Below are 19,097 nucleotides of genomic sequence, written 5' to 3' on the forward strand. Positions count from 1 at the left end.
CTATAAACTAGACTAATTGGCTCCTCCAGAGGGTAGGGGAGACTGGGGCACACAGACATGTTGAAACATGGGGATTTTGCATTTTGTGCATTTGCGCAAGAATGATCGGTTTGCTTTCACATCATTTGTTTCCACTATATTATAGCAACCCGCTTCTCATGTGTGAGTGACAGGACGATTTGAAAACTTCAAAAGTTGTTAATAAATCTATGTTTTAGCACCATGAAAGTAATGTTTTTTCTCCAAAGTGCTTTTTCATTAACTGATGATGTGTGCCGGCTATAAGGCAGTATAGTTTCGAGACTGTGAACCTTGCAGGAGTACAACTAGCACAGCCAGGGAATGTTGGAACACTGTGTTCCAACATTCCCCCATCTATTATAAATGCATCAGCAACAATAATCTTTAATGTAACTTTGTATATTCTCATGATTATTATACAATAATACCTTCTCTAATAATACAACATAATTTGGTAAACAGTATGACTCAAGCAAGGTGACAGCCATTATCTGTACTTATATCAGCAGGAGGCAGCAATGACAGCTTTGTATAAGTTGTTATTACTTGTATATTTCAGAAAAGGAGAGGTACAGTAAATCATTTTCATCCGAGGGACCGGATTTTCCAGAAACGGTGATAATGAGTGCAGAGATAAAATACACTTGCTCTTTTTTCACATATTTTAAAAATAATTTCCTGAAATACAAACAGAAAATATTTATTTCATGACTTACTGAATGTCTGATGTCAGGCATTAAAGAATGAAAGAATTTTCTCATTAATAGGAATTTGTCCCAAGTTTTTAACAGTTTTAAAGCTCATTAAATTAAGAAAATTACAGGTACACAGATAAGAAGGAAAGAAGTATGAAATGTTTATAGCTGCCTTTATAGAAGTATACACCGTTGAGACATGTTGCAAATGTTTTCCTTTGTCTATAAGCAAAGACATGGTAAGAAATCAATACAGCCAACTAAACATGGACAACAATTAAGAACAACAGTACACTAGCTGTTGGACTGTGGGAAGAAACCGGAGTACCCGGAGGAAACCCACGCAGACATGGGGAGAACATGCAAACTCCACACAGAGAGGCCCCGGCCAAAGGGGATTTGAACCCAGGACCTCCTTGCTGTGAGGCGGCAGTGCTACCCACTGTGCCATCCGTGTCACCCCAAATGCAAACAGATACATGGAAATCTATGTTTTAATAAAATTTTATATAAATATTTAATAATAGTATTCAAAATATGAATATAATGGTAGATTAATTGAAAGCACCATAACTAAAGTGTGCACCTTGCAGTCTGTGAAAGAGGCATCTAAACATAAGCAGTAATCCACACCATGCACCTCAGTTGAATGTCTGTCACAGTTTCTCCGCTTCTTCCCAGAGAATAACTTCACACATTGATTATTGTCCTCTTCTCTGTTTTTCCCTTGACTGTGCATCTCAAGTGTGTGTTAATATGTCCTCTAATTCACCTATAGCAAAGCCCATCAGTCTGTTTCCATGAATAACTTACCCCCAACATGACCAAGACATAGGGGTCATAGAGCCATAGAGGCCAATTTATTTAATTATTATTTATTATTTAAATAAAAGCACTGTGGCCTGACAAGTCTAACTTTTGTAATATCAACTAACTGTGCTCGTCCCTGTTTACAGCATGCAAGTAAACATAGCAGAATATTAATATAACACCAAGGTCATACCAATCAAAACATACACATTTTTGCTCAGAAACTAAACACACAATGTTGTTTTTCTGTTTCTGTGTTCATGACAAACTAGTGTGAACTGGTTGTCCTGACAAGCTCTAGACCAGGAGCCACCCAAGTGGAAAATGAGGATTCTGTTCCCTCATCAGCTCATTTTGGATTCTGTTCCCTCATCAGCTCATTTTGGATATGTGGCGTTTAGCCCCGAATGATATTTGCTACAGTACCTGCTGTTCCTACATCAGCTATATTATATAATATATAATATATTTATTTGTAAATATTAGATCTGTTCTGAGAACTATTCATTTGAACTATTCAATTTGAATTCAGTCGCTTGGCACAACACAATAACAGCTGGTTTAAATGAGCATCATTCATCTGATGGCCTAAAACCATCAGTTGAATGTTTTGTTGTAATTATTGCTCAGCTGTGTCGTAATTTCTATTCAGCTGGTGTCATCCCACCATTAGATTTACCCTGCTCTCTCATTCACTATGAAATCCAATTGCTGGGATGGCTGATAATTTTACCATTCCATCTATCTTATTTTATGTGCTGCTCTGTACAAAGCACTCTATTGCAATGTTGTCTTCAATGTTGTCAAATGTAATTGTCTTCTCTTTGTCGGCTTAGTCACTTTAATTTAAATGAATGCTCAATAGGTTTGATGAGCTGAGATTAGACAAAGGAAAGAGTAAGATCACATGGACAGCAGTATTGGAAGACCTTTCGTAAACCTCACCTGTAACCACACAACAAAATACAGTGGTACCTTTTGCTTGTTACATGTACAGCTGAATCCTATCCCTGACAGAGTGTCTGCACCCCTCATTTGCTCCCCAAATACCAGAGGTTAGAGTTGTGTACACTGATTTATCGATCTATGAATCTCAGAATAAGGCTGAGTCGAGCTCGAGAAGTATGGCTGACACCTGGCAGAAACACAAAATGAACTTACAAATCTATAATCTGCCAAGTGCATTCTATTTTCAGGTCCAGTTTTTCTATAGTTTAGAGGGCTGTGGCATTTACAATAAAAACAAAAATATACTTCAGGAGGTGAAATATTAGACCAGATTGAATTTATTTGAAAGTACTGTTTGATAGCCATGAATATGAAGCAATAAGAAAGTACTAAGTGAGTGTTGAGAGGCAGGACGATGAGGCTTGAGTACAAACTGTCTTTCCAGAAAATGATCATACAGAAAATGTTAATCAATCAGAATGACAGTTCAATTTTGTCAAGTGCTATGCACTGACAAACTGAGAATAATTACTCTTTCAGGAGCATGCACCCCAAACTTTAATCATGATAACTACTTAAATGCTCTTTAAAAGCTGGACATCTTTGTCAGCTTACACGTATACCATGTTTCAACTGTTGCAGGTAGAGGAGTTAACATGAATCCTGATTGATCGAAATCTGCTGCACCTGTTGGGTTCTGTGCCTGTTTTCAAGTTTCAAACTCATTTTCATGGAAAATACCATTGCCTGTTTTCATAGCTAGACAATGAGACTTGGAATTCTGCTTTACTGAAATGCAGTCTTGCATTTACCAACTGAATACAAAGGCTCTATTCCTAGGTCACTTAAGCTGAGGTACACAGGCATGTTTCCTTTGACAATCTGCAGAACATTAATGCCATTTTGTTGATACCATTTCAAGTTGAATATACAGTATATTATGATATTCATTGATTTAAAACATTTTTGATTTATTACATCAAGAGTATTAGTGCAGATTGTAATCAAGTGATTAATATGTAATATGTAATGTAATTAATATTAATATTATCTCACAGATTTTTGTAATAAGCGATAAAATACATTCTGTATGAGAAATATCACATTGCATTTTGTTCTAAAATATATTATATAAAATAGCTGGCATCATTCAAGATATGCTTCCAACATCCAAAGTGGTTTCAGTGGAGGATGGGCATCCCCCTATGGCCAGATTCCTCTGAAGAGTTATTCCCACTGGGGAGTTTTTTGTTGCCACTGTTTGAGGGTTTTTCTCCTACTAGGGAGTCATTTAACTCATATGCTATTTGGGGGCTTAGGGCCGATATTTCCCATGTTTCTTCCCTTATGTAAAGCGTCTTTGTGACAGACTACTGTGAAAAGCACTATACAAATAAAACTGAACAAAAGTGAATGTAATATCACCAATCTGAGCATCCGCCATGTCCGTCAGTCGATCCTGTTTGTTTTTATGAAGGTAGCTCTGTCCACAATCGTCCATATCTCCACGAAGCAGCCCCAGGCTCAAGTTAATGCACTCGCAGCTTTCAAAAAAATGGCTTCAGAGCAGGTTTATTCTGGGAACAGAATGGTTCTTCAGAAAGGGGGCTGGGAATTCATGTCTGAAGGAATATTTGAGGATCAGCACAAGCCGAGCGTGAACCTCTTTACTCAAGCCGAGTCACTCACCCATGCACCTGCTGCTGCTTCTCTGTTATTTCATCAGCTGAACAGGAATGAAATTATCTATAAGTCAAGGACATGCAAGAACAGCTAACCTGCAAGGGAGCCTTTGGACTTTAATCATAGCAATGGGCAGAGATTAGAGTTCTAGTTATTGGTTATTGTATTTTTACGAGTGGAGGAACTGCACACAGCCTGTCTGCTTGTGCAGGTTATGTAACAGGACTTTGATGCTGCACTGTGTTCAGCTATAATAAAGGCTAGGGTATTATAAACCTCTGAGGCCCAGCACTGGTGCTCTGTACTACTGAACAAGGAAAACCACAACGCATCCAGTCTTTTGGATAAGATCCCTCTCCCAACATAATACTTTAAGAAAAAATAAACAAAAAAATAAAACAGTTGCACAACATGCAGGACAACTCAAAGAACAAACTCTATATGAGTTAAGAGGAAACTCAATATTAACTTAATAATATTATTCACGATTCTTGTTCACAAAGATTTCATCACAATCTATTTGAACACAGTGAGAATATTTAGCAAATCAGCTTGAATGAACCTGAGAGAAATCAATAATATCATAAAGGACTCAGGAGAGAATGTCATTCAGAATCCATAAACGTTCATCTTATTTTTGTAAAAACCATAGCCAAAATAAAGGATAATCTTTTATATAATTTACAGAGTAAGGCTAATGTACACTCAATGTAGCATTAGGCTGCGTTAATCTGTCCACACTCAGCCCAAATTGACTTGAGAGAACCACTCAGCCCTGTGATTTGGGAGACATGAAAGACATGCAACATTTATTAAGGTCACAATCTACATTGAACTAAATGTAATATAATTGTTCCTCAAAGTATAAGGTAACGTTGGGCTGAGATAGCACTGGAGCAAAAAAAACATGTTCAGAATAGTAATGTGGTGAAGACACCTTTTGAACTCAGCTTTAATAATTTTGCTTTAACATGAGATAGTTTCAGAATTTAAAGTTTACATGAACAGTGTTCATGAGCGGGTAATTGTGCAAAGTGCATATTGTGCTAATTTTACTGCTCAGTCCCCTACCATTGTAAATTAAGCCACAAGGAATACTGCAGCTCATACAATATCAATTTGGATCAGTGAGGAATCTCAGCACTACACTGTGACTATTAAAACTAAATCATATTTACAACCCATATTTGATGAGAACCTCACAAAAATAGCTTTCTCTTTTATTATAAACAATAATCCAAGTGACATTTACTAAGGCTCCTGTGCCTTAATATCTGCTAAAGTAATAACTGTAAAGAAAAAAAAAACATAAATGCAGGATTCTAGTGACAGCATTACACATTTTCAAGGAGATTATTTTATCTCCAATATTGCTTTAATCAAACTGAGGGAGCCTTCCATGTCTGCAGGTTCATGTGGGAAAAATGAAAGGTATTTAGAGGTTATAATTAACTTACAACAAAAATATCACCAAAGTTCAGAAAGAGAATAGAAATGTTGATTTATAGATCCTGACTCCCTGCCAAGCAGGCTGTGAAGAATCACTCTCCTGAGAGCCATGAAGTGCTTAGCAATAGTCAAAGCTAAATGGCTGGCAGAGACCTGTGTCACTTATTAGATTGGCTCTGCCAAAGAGGTTTTTTAGATGATTAGGTATACTGCACTTACGGTAACATGACTGTTGTAATGAAAAGTGGTACTGACAAAGAAAGCTGAGGAATATCTGCACTATATTGCAGGAAATCAGAGTGATCTGAATGAATATATCTAGGAAACTAAGATATGAATAGCGAGAGGACAGAAAATTAGAACGACTAAGAGAAAGAGAGATAATAGTCAGCAAGAGTTGCCATATCAATTGTTACACACATTCTCCCTCACTAACTCTCTCTCTCTCTTTTCACTTTTTTCAACTGGTTCTAAGTACTATGTCACTATGGCAACCCATTAGGACATCAAGGTTCCATGTCTAAGTCTGTCTCGAGAGGCGCTTTCAAAAGAGGTCCATCTATTCAGTCTCTGTCAACTCTCTATAGCAAGGAGTGGATGTACCTAGGCTTGGTCATGTTTCAGGATGAAATAATGGTACATAAAATTACTGAATATTATTTACAGCATGTATACAAGCATAGTGTTCTACAAAGAGCATCATCTTTGCCATTGACTGACATGGACTGATACATATTAAAGGGGCTATTCAACTTGGGTTAATAATCAAATTCAATTTTTTTTTTTTTTTTTTGCAAGCACAAATTTTAAATCTTTGGCTTCTCTATCCATCGAACATTATCCCAAAAGGATTGAGGACAATCCTTTTTTGCAAATATGATACAAGCTTTGCTATTTCTCTTGGTTATCAATGGTTTCTGCCTTGCTACTCTCCCATTAACCTTTTGTCTCTTTCTTATTGTGATGTCATGAGCACTGGCTTTAGCTGAGGGTAGCAAGACCGGCAGTTTGGATGTTCTTCTGGGATCTTTAGTGACTTTCTTGGATGAATTGTTGCTGTGTTCTTGCTTGGAGAAATTTGGGAAGGCAGGCCGCTGCTGGGAAGATTCATCACAAAGTGTTCTCCATCTGGAGATAATGACTCCCACTCTTGTTCAGTGGAGTCCGAGAGCTTCTAGAAATGGCTTAGGAGTGGCCGGGGTTGCAATTTTGGTTTCAATTACCTGGACTTGGGGATCAACATGTTAACCTGTCATCCCTGTACATATGCGTGCACACCATGAGCCTCATTACACATATGACAGATGAAAAGGGGACCAGCTTGGTCCCCTACCCTCCGTCAACAATAAAGAGATTGGGTTGATTCTGAACATCTGACATGCTGTAAAAATATTATCTGCAATAATCTTCTGAACCAATGCAATGTGAATTATGAAGAATGTAGAGATGAGGACAGAAAAGGGGTTGGATACCCAGAGGTGCTGTGTAGTTATTGATTGGTGATGTAAATCAATCTGTCCTAAGTGTCTGTGATATATGGAAAATGTCCTCTTTAAAATGCTGCCCTAAAGTGGAATATATTTGATGATATTCATCGGTTTAAAACATTTTTGATTTATTACATCAAGAGAACCCCCTGCTGTGTATCAGTGCAGACTGTAATTTATTTCAGCTTTGATAATTAGGTAATATTGTGTAAAATAGATAACAAAAATTGATACCATTTGGCTGATCTAGTCATGCTTAACAAAGTCATAAGTAAAGTTCTGGTGGATGTTTTAAAGTAACTGGGGGTGCATACTGGGCATAATCATAAAAGTTCTAGATTACTAAACTTTTCACTTGCTCCAAAATTACAATGTTATAGTATATTGGATATTTAACACACACCTGAAACACCTTCCACGAGTCAAATTCTACACTATATACACTATTAACTGTTCTATCTTACAGTAATTGTCTTTTTAACACCTAAATGTTGCCAAAGCTTCTTACAGTTGAGTGCAATTACAAAATTATCTTTAGTTATTGAACCCATGTCTTGTGCATTTAGTCCATACATTTTGTAAATGTCTGGCCCTGTAATACATTTTAATAAGGTTAATTAATTCACCAAGCTGCTCCCTTTACTTCACATTACTACAGAGAATACTAATTAAATAGGCAGTCTGTTCTGCAAGCCACAGTAAAATAGCCTTAAAGTTATGACTATGAAATATCAAAGGAACCACACACACTAAATGTATCTACAATGCAGATACAGGGTTGGGGAAAATGTAAAAGACATTTAAAATATTATTTCCTAAAATTGCAATGCAATTTGTAATTTTGACAGAAAACACAAAAGCAGTGTGACTCACTAGACATTACTGAACACTGCTCTTCATACTGTACATACACTCAATAGAACGTTATTGGTTTTAAAATAAAGAAACCCTTGACAATAATTTTAAAAGCACTGCTGGTTTTTTGGATGACAGCCAACTGCTGGACCTTGGCCATCACTTAGTATGCATGATATTGATTCTCTAATGGGATTAGATAGCGTATTCAAAAATGCCTTGCTGTTTTGCATTCACCAAAGCCCTTATAGGACAGTGACACTAAAACAACACGTTTGATATTGATAAATGATATACTTTGCTATCACAGTGGTCATGAATACCACATGCATATTTCTATGAAATGGAAATAGGTGATGTGAAATTTGTAATGCATACAATGACACGTATTTAATAACTGGCACTATAATCTGAATAATCATACCATGAAATTAAAAATGTGTGTGCTTTGCTCACTCAACAATGGCATTCGAAAATAGTTCAGAAAGCAATTCAGTGACTTTCTCCAGCCTGATGAAATTATGCAGAAGAGTTATCCTTAATGCGGGGCAAAAATGGAGTCACTGACCATCACTTCACATTGCTGTTGGACAGTCAGTGACCTAGCTTCTTTGAATCAGCCATCAGCTCACATACATACTGTAAATATGACAGTACATAAGAATATTACATTACATGTAATTTGGCTGACGATCCAAAGCGACTTACAGTTGATTAGACTAAGCAGGAGGCAATCCCCACTGGAGCAATGCACCAAGGGACCAGCGGCTGTGCAGATCTTATTGCGGCTACAATGGGGATCGAACCACCGACCTTGCGGATCCCAGTCATATAACTTAAACAAACCTCGGGGGCAATACCTAACTGTTAATAAAGAAATTGAAGGTTATAACATTGATTATTTACAGAAGTGTAATTTTTATTACAAGTAATGGTGATATGAAAATAATTCATGATAAAGTTACAGCAGCGTTTTTTATTTGAACCGTCCACTTTATATTTGGTGCAGACACAGAAGTTTTTCAGGCCTATTGTGTCTGCACCAAATATTAAGTGGATGGTTCAAACACAAAAAGTAGCTGTAACTTGATAATGAATTATTTTCATATCACCTGATTTGTTTTTCAGGCCTATTGTGCTACATCCTAATGCTATTTATTATCACCAGCATGATCCTCATGTTCTTCATTTAACTTGAAGAGGAATGTCTTTTGTGAATTTATTTATCGCTGCAAAAGAGAATCACATTTTCACAAACAAGTACGTTGAAATAATGACTTGCAGCACTGCCAGACCATGATTCATCTCTGTACTAACAAACTATAACACCCCTCCCAAAATCTAATAGACTTAATGCCATTAGACTTAATAAGATTCTCTTGGATCTGGATTGTTCTCTTTCAGCTGCCAGACATTGGCCAATCAGGAAGCAGTTGTCATGAAAAGATCTCCATCTTTAAACAAGAAAAAGGAAACTATAACAGAACATTTTTTTCTAATGACAAGGAAACTTATTATTAAAATGCATGATTGTGAATATTGTGATTGTTAGTATGATTTTGGAATATTATTGTAATGACATTTTTAAAAAACTTTTGAGCAGTGTGGTTCTGCATCAGTGGTAGTATTTTTCCCATTTTGGCATAATTTCAAAAACAGAACCACATGTCCTTTACAATGCAACTAATCCAAACAGTAATTCACTTATAAGGTTGAACTATAAAGATTATGATTAACCACCAATAGACTGTATGTGACAACATAATTTAAATCAATAATTTTTTTTAGATATTAGTTTCATCAGTCATAAATATAAACCCTAACACTGTATTCTGTTTGTCTCATTTATGCTGCAATTGATTTCATGCTAGTATCAGATACAATTAAATGTTCACTTCCACAAATGTAAATGAGCGAAACAAACTCTTGTCCAAAGTGCCATCTGGTCCCTGAAATTCAAGCTCTGACATGCAGGGCACTATACAATGATATGGTTCATTGGGTCAATAAGAACAATTAGACTACTGTCACTTTGGAGATGGAGCCATTTATATTCACACCCTGATGATGTATTACTCAACACCAAAGCACTGGCTTCAATGACAGAATTGATGGACAAACACCAACCTAAACCACCCTACATCCAAAACTTTAAAATGTACAGATAAGGTAGTACTACATACTGTATATCTGCAGCTAAAATACATTTAGACAATAACTGTGCCATTTTAATTCAAGAAGATACACATAAGAGGGCTAGAGCAGTGCTTTAAATAATGATATTTTTAACAATATAAAACACATTTTGTTTCTCGTATACCTCCTCTTCATAATATAGGTGATTTGTTCAAATTGTCCTTTCGGGTAATAAGGGGTAATTATTATCAAGCATTGTGCTTTCAAAACAGACAAACCAGTATTGATGAGCACAACTGTGCCAGTAAATTTAATAAGGATTTCACTGTTTACTATCTGTGGGCTAATCAACAAAAGCTCACAATATCTCAATATGTAAAACCCAGACAATCTAAATTCTCCAATTTCCTTTCATAATAGTCAAAGTCACAAATTGATTTATGATAGTCTAATTCACTTGTGTGCTGCAGGAGGATCACGGATTAGTCATTGTTTTAACTTTCTACATTATTTAGCATAAAGAAGGAATTAATGCTTGTACTTAAAGAATACTTCTAAATCTCACATCTGAATCTACACTATATAAAATATTATAATAAGGGGAAGTAAGGGAAATACTAGAGCTAAACTCGAATGATCAATATTGTAAAATATTGTATTGGTTGTAAAATGATAAAGCTATTTGAGGACCAGTAGAATTATTTTTTTTTTTAAACCGATTCGTGGTCATTATCTACACACAATGTGAAGCCTGGAAAAACAACATGCTCCGGTTTTTTTTTTTCATCTCCCTCTAGTGGAAGAACTCTCTTAAAACACCCCAAAAACAACAGGAAACCTTACAGAAATCGCAAATGATTCGACACAAATAACCTACGGTCCAACCCGTGTTATACCTTTCGGATCGATACATATATGGGGGGAGGGGAAAGGAGGGAGTATAACCCTCATGATTTACCTCGTATCACTCTTGTAAACATGAATAAAAAAAAACCTTTGGCTTTCGTACATCTGTTCGCACGTGACAGTACGGTGTTCGCAATGGTCCAATCTTTGCGAATAGTTTGGTGTGCAAGATGGCCGACAGACAAGGCAAGTTGTTCTGTTCGACAATGTGTTGCCATTACTTACCATCGTTTAATTTGCTTTCTGGTTCAATCTACGTGTGGGCGTGCATTTTGTCAGACAGTAGCTGATTAGTTGGCTAGCAATTCTTATAGCTACTGTATGTTGGTATCGGGAGTTCCAGTGGAGGTTGCACCGTCGTAACGTCGTTATGCCTTTTCCCTTTCAAGTCAAGGACTTTGCTGTCACCCATGCCTTGCTAAGCTGCTAGCTAGTTAGCTTACGGGGAGCAATAACGGTTCAAAGTGAATTATCTATTCTGAACTTTTCTTCTATCACTACCAGGCATGCATGGAATGTTGTGGAAGGTTTTTGCAATAGGACATGCCTCATTTCCCGATGTAGCCGAATTGTTAGCTAGCTATATGTTTCTAAATTTCCGCACTTCATCAACTACAGTTCCCTCTATAACGTTTGGGACAAACACCCATTATGGCTTGATTTGCCTCTGATTTTCCATTTTTAGATTTTGAATCACACAATTAACATTGTGCACATTCTCTGATTTTATTTTATAAAGGGTACATTTTGGATTCACCGTGTAGGAATTACACTCAGCAGTGTTTATACATAACAATGAGCTTATCTGAACCAAGCAGGTAAAATAATTTGTGAAATCAGGTGGTGTAGCGGACGGTAGGAGCAAATACCTGCAGACACTGCGGCTGCTTTAGCCTTTCGATCACCTTTGAAAACTTTGACGAACGAAGTTGTGCCAATGAAAGTCAAAGGAGCCATTATGAGACTGAGAAACATTTGCGTAGAATACTACACTTGACTACTTTCATTTACGTAGATGCGGGGGGACTATGTATTAGTCCCCCCGCATGCCCTTTATTAAAATCTGACAATGTGCACTTTAACCACATTACAAATCTCAAATTGTGGAGTACAGAGCCAAATACATAATTGATGGGTCTTTGTCCCAAGCATTGTGGAGGGCACTGTATCTAGCTCTAGCTAGGAGGTGGTTATTCTTTTTAATCATACATTTATCAATTTCTTTCTAAATCTGTGGTGTATCCGTCTATTGTAGTTCTATTTGCATTTAGTATTGTGGTAATGTAATTTCCTTTGCAGTGACCATGGCTGAAAAGAGGCTGATGGATGTTAAATTGGGAGAGGTTATGTCCTGGGTAAGCACTAAGGACTTGTCTCCCAACGGAATCATCGCGGCTGTTCGCAGGGGTGAGTGTTGCATCGGACTGCTCGTAGAGATAAAATATTTGCTGAGCATATATGTGAATGTGATATACATGCCTCCTCATTATTGTGGGGTTCTTTCTAATCTGCAGGACATGACAGATACTACAACAAGTACATCAATGTGAAGAAGGGTGGAATTGGTGGGATTGCTATGCTCCTGACAGGTTATGTCATCCTAAGCTACGTGTGGGAATATGATCACATCAGTGAGTTCTAATTAATTAATGGAGATGATTATATTATAAAATACCACCAGGTTTCCTATATTTTCAAACATTATATTAAGCATTATGTTCAAACAGTACATTTTCTTTTTTGTTTCCTAGAACATGACCGGTGGAGGAAGTACCACTGAAGATTCTTGAGCTGGTGTGTCACTATTCAGTCAAGTGACGAACACATCTGCACCCATTCCGTACCTGCACTAAGTGATATGTGACCAAAATAAAAATGTAATGTGTTGTGGGCCTGTTTGAATTGTGATTAGATAATGGTCCAAACCATTTGACTTGTGAAGCGTATGCAGAAATGACATGAAGCTTTATACTGACCGAAGTGCAGGACCCATCCCAATTCCATTTTGATGCTAGATGTAGGAAAGTGTATAAGCTCGAAAAAATTATTTATTTTTTATTTCTCTGTTGACACTTTTTTAAAGTCTGATATTATCCCACGGGAATAATATTGAAATTACTCAAATAGCTTGGAGGAGGTCGACATCTGTTTGTTTCCCACCACACCCGTTGCAGCAGATCTGTTGATTAGACCCCTGTAATGTGATCATAACCACATCTGGCAGAGATCGAGTCAGGCATGGGTTCAGATTATGGCTGGAAGAAAACCAAATCCGCAATTTGCAAAAACAAATATTTATTCATATACTCATATGAATTAATGTATTCATTGTACAAAAAAGTATATACAAATATAGAAAAATTGTTAACTGGATACATTTTCCTTACTGTCACAACTGTTTCCAAATTATGCCAAAACATAGCCAAATTATCCATACCAGTCTTACACATCCACCACACTTTATCATTTTAAAGATGACAGGATCATATTACACTTAATAAAAATGCAGATGTTTACCTACCTGTTGTACTCGTAGATCTGTTCAACAAAACATGCTAAATACTGGATGTCCAGAAAATTCAGTTCAGTGTCGCAAACTGAATTATGGGGAGCCTGTACTTAACTTGTTACACTGACAGTTTGTTTCTGCAGATAGTTTGTTTCAGTAGCCAGCAGTTAAATATCCAGCAAAATATAGTTTCAAATTGGAGTCTGCAAATATATTAAAGCAATGGTTCCCAAACGTTTTTCTGATACGAACCCAAATGAATGTTCAAAGACCCAATCCCAACACCCCACACCTCATGCTGTTAAGCCATTACTGTATACCATGACCTCTCGTGCTGCATTGCTTTATTATAGTTGGGTTGTTGTGATGTTCAACACATATTAGCCTACATTCACATATTTTAAAGAGACAAAAAAAAAAAATTCAACCGATTCAACTGGATAACAGAGTGATTGAAGAGTACAACAGCATAGTCAAGAATGATGAAGTGTTTTTCCCACCAATAACATGTTAGTCATGAGTGTTTTTTGTATTTGTTTAATTGTATTACTGGAGATGACCTACTGGTTTCTTCAATGTAGTCAAATTAGTGAAAATGGCTACATTTGTGGAAGTATAAAAAATAATAATCTAATAAAGTTAGGGAAAAATGTTATAGGGAATAGGTTGTTCATAAGATATTGAGAAGCATGTGGATTTATTACAGTTCCTTTTCCACTACCACAAAAAGAATTATAGGTAATGGCTACTCACTGAAATATTGATGGCACAGGACCAATCAAAAAAGGTATGATTTTTACATATATACACATATATACACACATTACTGTATATGCAAGCACACACTGGATTGGTCGTTTTTTATTCTTCTGTTCAACTCCATTGAAATGATTTGTGCAAGGCCTGTGACTTCAGCAAGAATGGTCTACCATCTGTGGCCACTGGAACAAATAGCTGAAGTCGACAGGAACTTACCCACTGTCAATTTGTCACAATTGCTCAGAAAATTTTCAGCATCCTCCCAGACTGAACTCTTCTCCATAGTTCATGGTACGTAGTTATTGTCCGCTTAGGAATGCCAGGTGTCCTTTTGTACATTTGTTGGCGTAGTGTCCCTTCTCACCACACTGACAAGATAAAAACATTTTACTTTAATGCTGCAAAATAGCGACACTAGTGCAAATTTAGTACACATAAGGCATGCATCACGGTTGGTATTTCTGTTTTAAGTACTGATCTTAAAGAGTGGAAAGAATGGGACTGGTCATCAGTCGGTCATCTTTGACTGGACTTCGAACACATACACATAAATAAATGAAAGGAGTCTTTACAAACACAACCATGCATTGGACTACAGGAGCACTTGATAGGAGGTAAATACATTATCATTGAATATGCTGCAGTGGCAATCACATAGACACTACTACAGTAACCATATCATATTGAAATACATCACAGGTAAATAAGTAATCATATTTGTTGTGAAATTGCTTCCATATTTGAGTAAATAAACAACACAGAATGATTCATGACCGAGCAGCAGTTGTGTCATTAGCAATTTACATTCCCTGGATATCAATTGTCAGATAAGTTGTCTGAATATTGCCTTTGAGAGGCAGAAAAAATATTGTAAAAACTCTCTCATTGTCCGTGTGTTTAATTCCACTACTCTCTCATTGTCCATGTGTTTAATTCCACTGCTCTCTCTTAAACCATGTTTATGGAATGTTATCTAGTTGTGATCTATCCTGTTCCCCCTATGCTGACAATTGTATTACTTTGGCTTGGGAGGAAGAGCAGCACACATCAGCCTGAACTACTGAGCAGTCTGTGGGTCTCTCCAGGCAGCTGTTATGAATATAGTGAAACTCATTACCTTGTAACAGGTGACCTGTTCCAGAGGGCGGGGACCTCTATGACCTGTCATGTTGTTGTGCATGTGCATTGGACCAATGACCTGTGGCATCCTCGGATGGTTCTGGTAATGGTTTGAGTTAACTTTAGGGTTAGTTAACTGGATCAGTGATGATGTCGACCTCATATTCATCGGTTGAAAGTTAAGCTGTAAGGCAAGATAAAAATTAATACATTATATATGTGCATATTTACACTGGCTTCAGAAAGTATTCACAGTTTCTGCTGTAGATTCATTTTTTTAAATTGATAAAATTGCCATTTTTGCTCAATATAGACAATAACCCATAATGAGCAAGTGAAAACATGTTTTTAGAAAATTTAGCAAATTTATTAAAAATCAAAAACTGAAATGTCTCATTTATAAAAGTATTCAGACCCTTAATTCAGTCGTTTGTAGAAGCCCCTTTAGCAGAAATTTCAGCTTCCAGTCTCAAATTTGGGCAGTTTATCCCATTCTACTTGGCAGATCCTCTCAAGCTCCATCAGATTGGATGGGAAGCACATGTGAAATGCCATCTTCAGGTCTCTCCACAGATGTTCTATGGGCTTTGGCTGGGCAAATCAAGGATAGACTTGTCCCAGAGCTGCTCCAGCATTGTCTTGGCTGTATGCTTTGGGTCATTGCCATGCTGAAAAGTGAACCATCGCCCCAGTCTGAGGTTGTGAGCAGGTTTTCTTCAAGGACCTCTGTATTTGGCTGCATTTTCCCTTCCCTTAATTCTGGCCAGTCACCCTGTTCCTGCCGCTAAGAAGCACCACCATAGCATGATGTTGTCACCACCATGCTTCAACGTAGGGATGGTATTAGCCAGGTGATGAGCAATGCCTGGTGTTCACCAGATATAGTGCTTGGAGTTCTGCCCAAAGAGTTCAATTTTGTCTCATCAGATCAGAGAATTTTTTCCTCACGCTCTCCTTAAAATGCTGTTTGGCAAACTCCAAGCGGGCTGTCATATGTCTTTTACTCAAGAGTGGCTTCTATCTAGCCACTCTACAATAAAGGCCTGCAGCTGAGATGGTTGTCGTTCTGACAGATCGTCCCATCTCTGTAGAGAAGCTCTGTTAGAGTGACCGTTGGGTTCTTGGTAACCCCCCTGACAAAGGTCTTTCTTGCCTGATTACTCAGTTTGGCTGGATGGCCAACTTTAGGAAGATATCTGGTGGTTCCAAACTTCATCCATTTCACAATTATAGAGACCACTGTGCTTCTGGGCACACTCAAAGCATTAGAATCTTATTTTTTTTATACCCTTGCCCTTATCCATGCCTCTGCACAATGTTATTACACAGGCCTGCAGGGTGTTCCTTAGACCTCCTGGCTTGCTTTTTGTCTTGCCATGCAGTGTGAATTATAGGACCTTATATACACAGGGGTGTGCCTTTCTAAACTATGTCCAATCAATTAAATTAGCCACAGATGGATTCAAGTTCCAGACACATCTCTAAGATAAATATAGCAAACAGGATGCACCTGCCCACAATTTGGAATGCTGTGGCAAAGGGTCTGAATACTTATGTAAATGAGAGATTTCAGTTTTTGATTCTTAATAAATTTTCTAAAACATGTTTTCACTTTTCCATTATGGGTTATTGAATGTAGATTGATGGGCAATAATGGCAGTGCAAAAGGGGCCTAAATATTTTCTGAAGCCACTGTATGTGTATGTGGTTCACCATGTCGCAAAAATGATGTATCGTCATTCTGCCCTAGATTAAGAGCACAATGATAACTCAACATTAGTGTGCTTTGTAAACTGGAAAATGAAGTAATGATGACTAAACAAAGCGATTGATAGATCCTAGTTATCCCATGTGATCAGTACAATAAAGACCTGAACTCATCTTCAAAGAAATTCATACCTTTTGCTGGGTCTGTATTTGCTGTTGAAGAGGAGGTTGGTCAGTTGCTCCCATAGGAAGATCAAACCGTGGACTGAAAAAAGGCAAGCGATTAAATTATCTCTTTAAACTGTTCTTAAGGAACGTTTTGACTTGCAAATCACGTTTTACTTAATAGGTATACATCCAGATTACCAGGTACCTCTTACAACTACCCTCAATTTCACCTGAATACCAGATACCACAAAGGAAAGGTGGCAAGGAATATTGTCTAAATCAAAACTTACTGCATGAATTTACAAGTCCTGCCATCTGGACAAAAGCCAACCAAATAGTTGATACAGATAACCCTTCGAGTATGCCTGTGCCTGCAATCTGGACCTAAAAAATACATGCAACAAAGAAAAGTTACTGCTAAAATACAATTACAAAATGCAACAGAAATAAATGAGATTTTTTCAAAAGTTTCCATCTTAAATATGAAAAACAAACAAGTTATTAGTATTCTCACCATGTTTACAGAAACCTCTGTCATACCAAGGACAATCTTTGATCTTTGACTCAGGGTCAATGTGTAAGAATGGACATTCTTTGTTACTGCACTCCCCTGCAAGGACATTAGTTTAATTTAGCTTATCTGCTGAAAAAATACACAAGTTCAATTAGATTTTTTTTTTTTCTTTTTTCTTAAGAACAGAATCACGTTCACTCACCAAATTTGGAGTAGAAATAGCACTCAGGCATCTTGGTCATGTCATATTCATGAAGAAACTCACACTGGTCCCCTTTCTTGCACAGTCCTCTGAGCCAATGTTTACAAACTACCGTTTTCTCCCCACTTATGTGACGGAAAGGACACATCCCACCTTCAGAAATGTAACAGAAAATGGCTTGATAAAGGTACGTTCTTCAGTTTCGTATAGACGTACATATTCCGAAGTGGCGTCATATTAATGAATGTGAATAACAGTACGTTAACGTTAGCTAGCTGTTTCACAAACATTGGTTGAATTCTAATTATACATTTGGATGAACCAACAGGTTTGAGTGTTCTGCAGCACGCTAAACAAATCTGATACCGTAGCAACTCCACGTTAACATTAAACTGCAGTAAAGTTAAGAGTTACAATTAAGAATGAAGATGCATACCTTTTAAACAAGCAGCTCTCAGGAAAAACTCACAGACAGCTGCCCCCGATTCTGTAACGTCACAGATATAACATAAAAGTATTAACTGTCTATAAGCTTGTAGATCATACATACATCTGCTTATGTTTCTCGAAATGTATATGATTTCGCTGGCATTCGTTGAATGTGTGACAAAATTATGTTTTTCCACTCACTATCCATTCCTGGGAAAGGCAGAGGCTGGGCTCCTAACTGCTGCTCAACTGCTATCTCCAGGTCAAATTTAATACGATCCACTGTAGCAATCAAGTCCTGCATGTTCACTTAATGGATGGTTCGGTCAAGGACAAGATAAAAATGAGTTCAACAACACTTTACACTTAAGAAACAAATACGCGTCAAATGGCTGTAGCTCTATATAACAGCAGCACGTCTGATTTTGATTCCCTCCCCGCCACAACAATACCCAGGCAGCTTCCCGATTTACTGAACTCTGAACTTTAAGGCAAATGTAATCGATGTATGAATGTTTAAACTATGTCAAATTCGTGGCGGTGGTTCTGAATTAATAGACAGAAGACTTAACAAATCAGAAAACAATTTACTGCGAATCTGATAATAACATGTTTCGCTTTTGTTGTTTCATTTTAAACAAGGTGGTTATCATAGCAAATCACACACTCTACCATCTACCAGCAGGTCTGATAAAATAAT

At 37.2% G+C, this 19,097-nt stretch overlaps 3 protein-coding genes across 3 annotated transcripts in view; 1 reads left to right on the top strand and 2 right to left on the bottom strand.

Annotated features, from left to right (window-relative positions):
• The window catches only part of bud31 (BUD31 homolog), a 119,411-nt gene that overhangs the window by 94,360 nt on the left and 5,954 nt on the right, over positions 1–19,097 (bottom strand). The gene's annotated exons all lie outside the window — the stretch shown is intronic.
• atp5mf (ATP synthase membrane subunit f) lies at positions 11,103–13,510 on the top strand. Its single transcript, XM_061231031.1, has 4 exons — positions 11,103–11,176; positions 12,290–12,397; positions 12,505–12,621; positions 12,742–13,510. Exons 1-4 carry the CDS (start codon positions 11,161–11,163, stop codon positions 12,768–12,770), a joined length of 270 nt encoding a protein of 89 aa, XP_061087015.1. The 5' UTR covers positions 11,103–11,160; the 3' UTR covers positions 12,771–13,510.
• Positions 13,269–18,858, bottom strand: cpsf4 (cleavage and polyadenylation specific factor 4). Its single transcript, XM_061231028.1, has 8 exons — positions 18,599–18,858; positions 18,405–18,455; positions 17,969–18,121; positions 17,767–17,862; positions 17,543–17,636; positions 17,277–17,349; positions 15,376–15,561; positions 13,269–14,626 (listed from the first exon to the last, which is right to left on the bottom strand). Exons 1-8 carry the CDS (start codon positions 18,699–18,701, stop codon positions 14,558–14,560), a joined length of 825 nt encoding a protein of 274 aa, XP_061087012.1. The 5' UTR covers positions 18,702–18,858; the 3' UTR covers positions 13,269–14,557.

This window comes from Conger conger, chromosome 2 (genome assembly GCF_963514075.1).
Source record: "Conger conger chromosome 2, fConCon1.1, whole genome shotgun sequence".
NCBI lineage: Eukaryota > Metazoa > Chordata > Actinopteri > Anguilliformes > Congridae > Conger > Conger conger.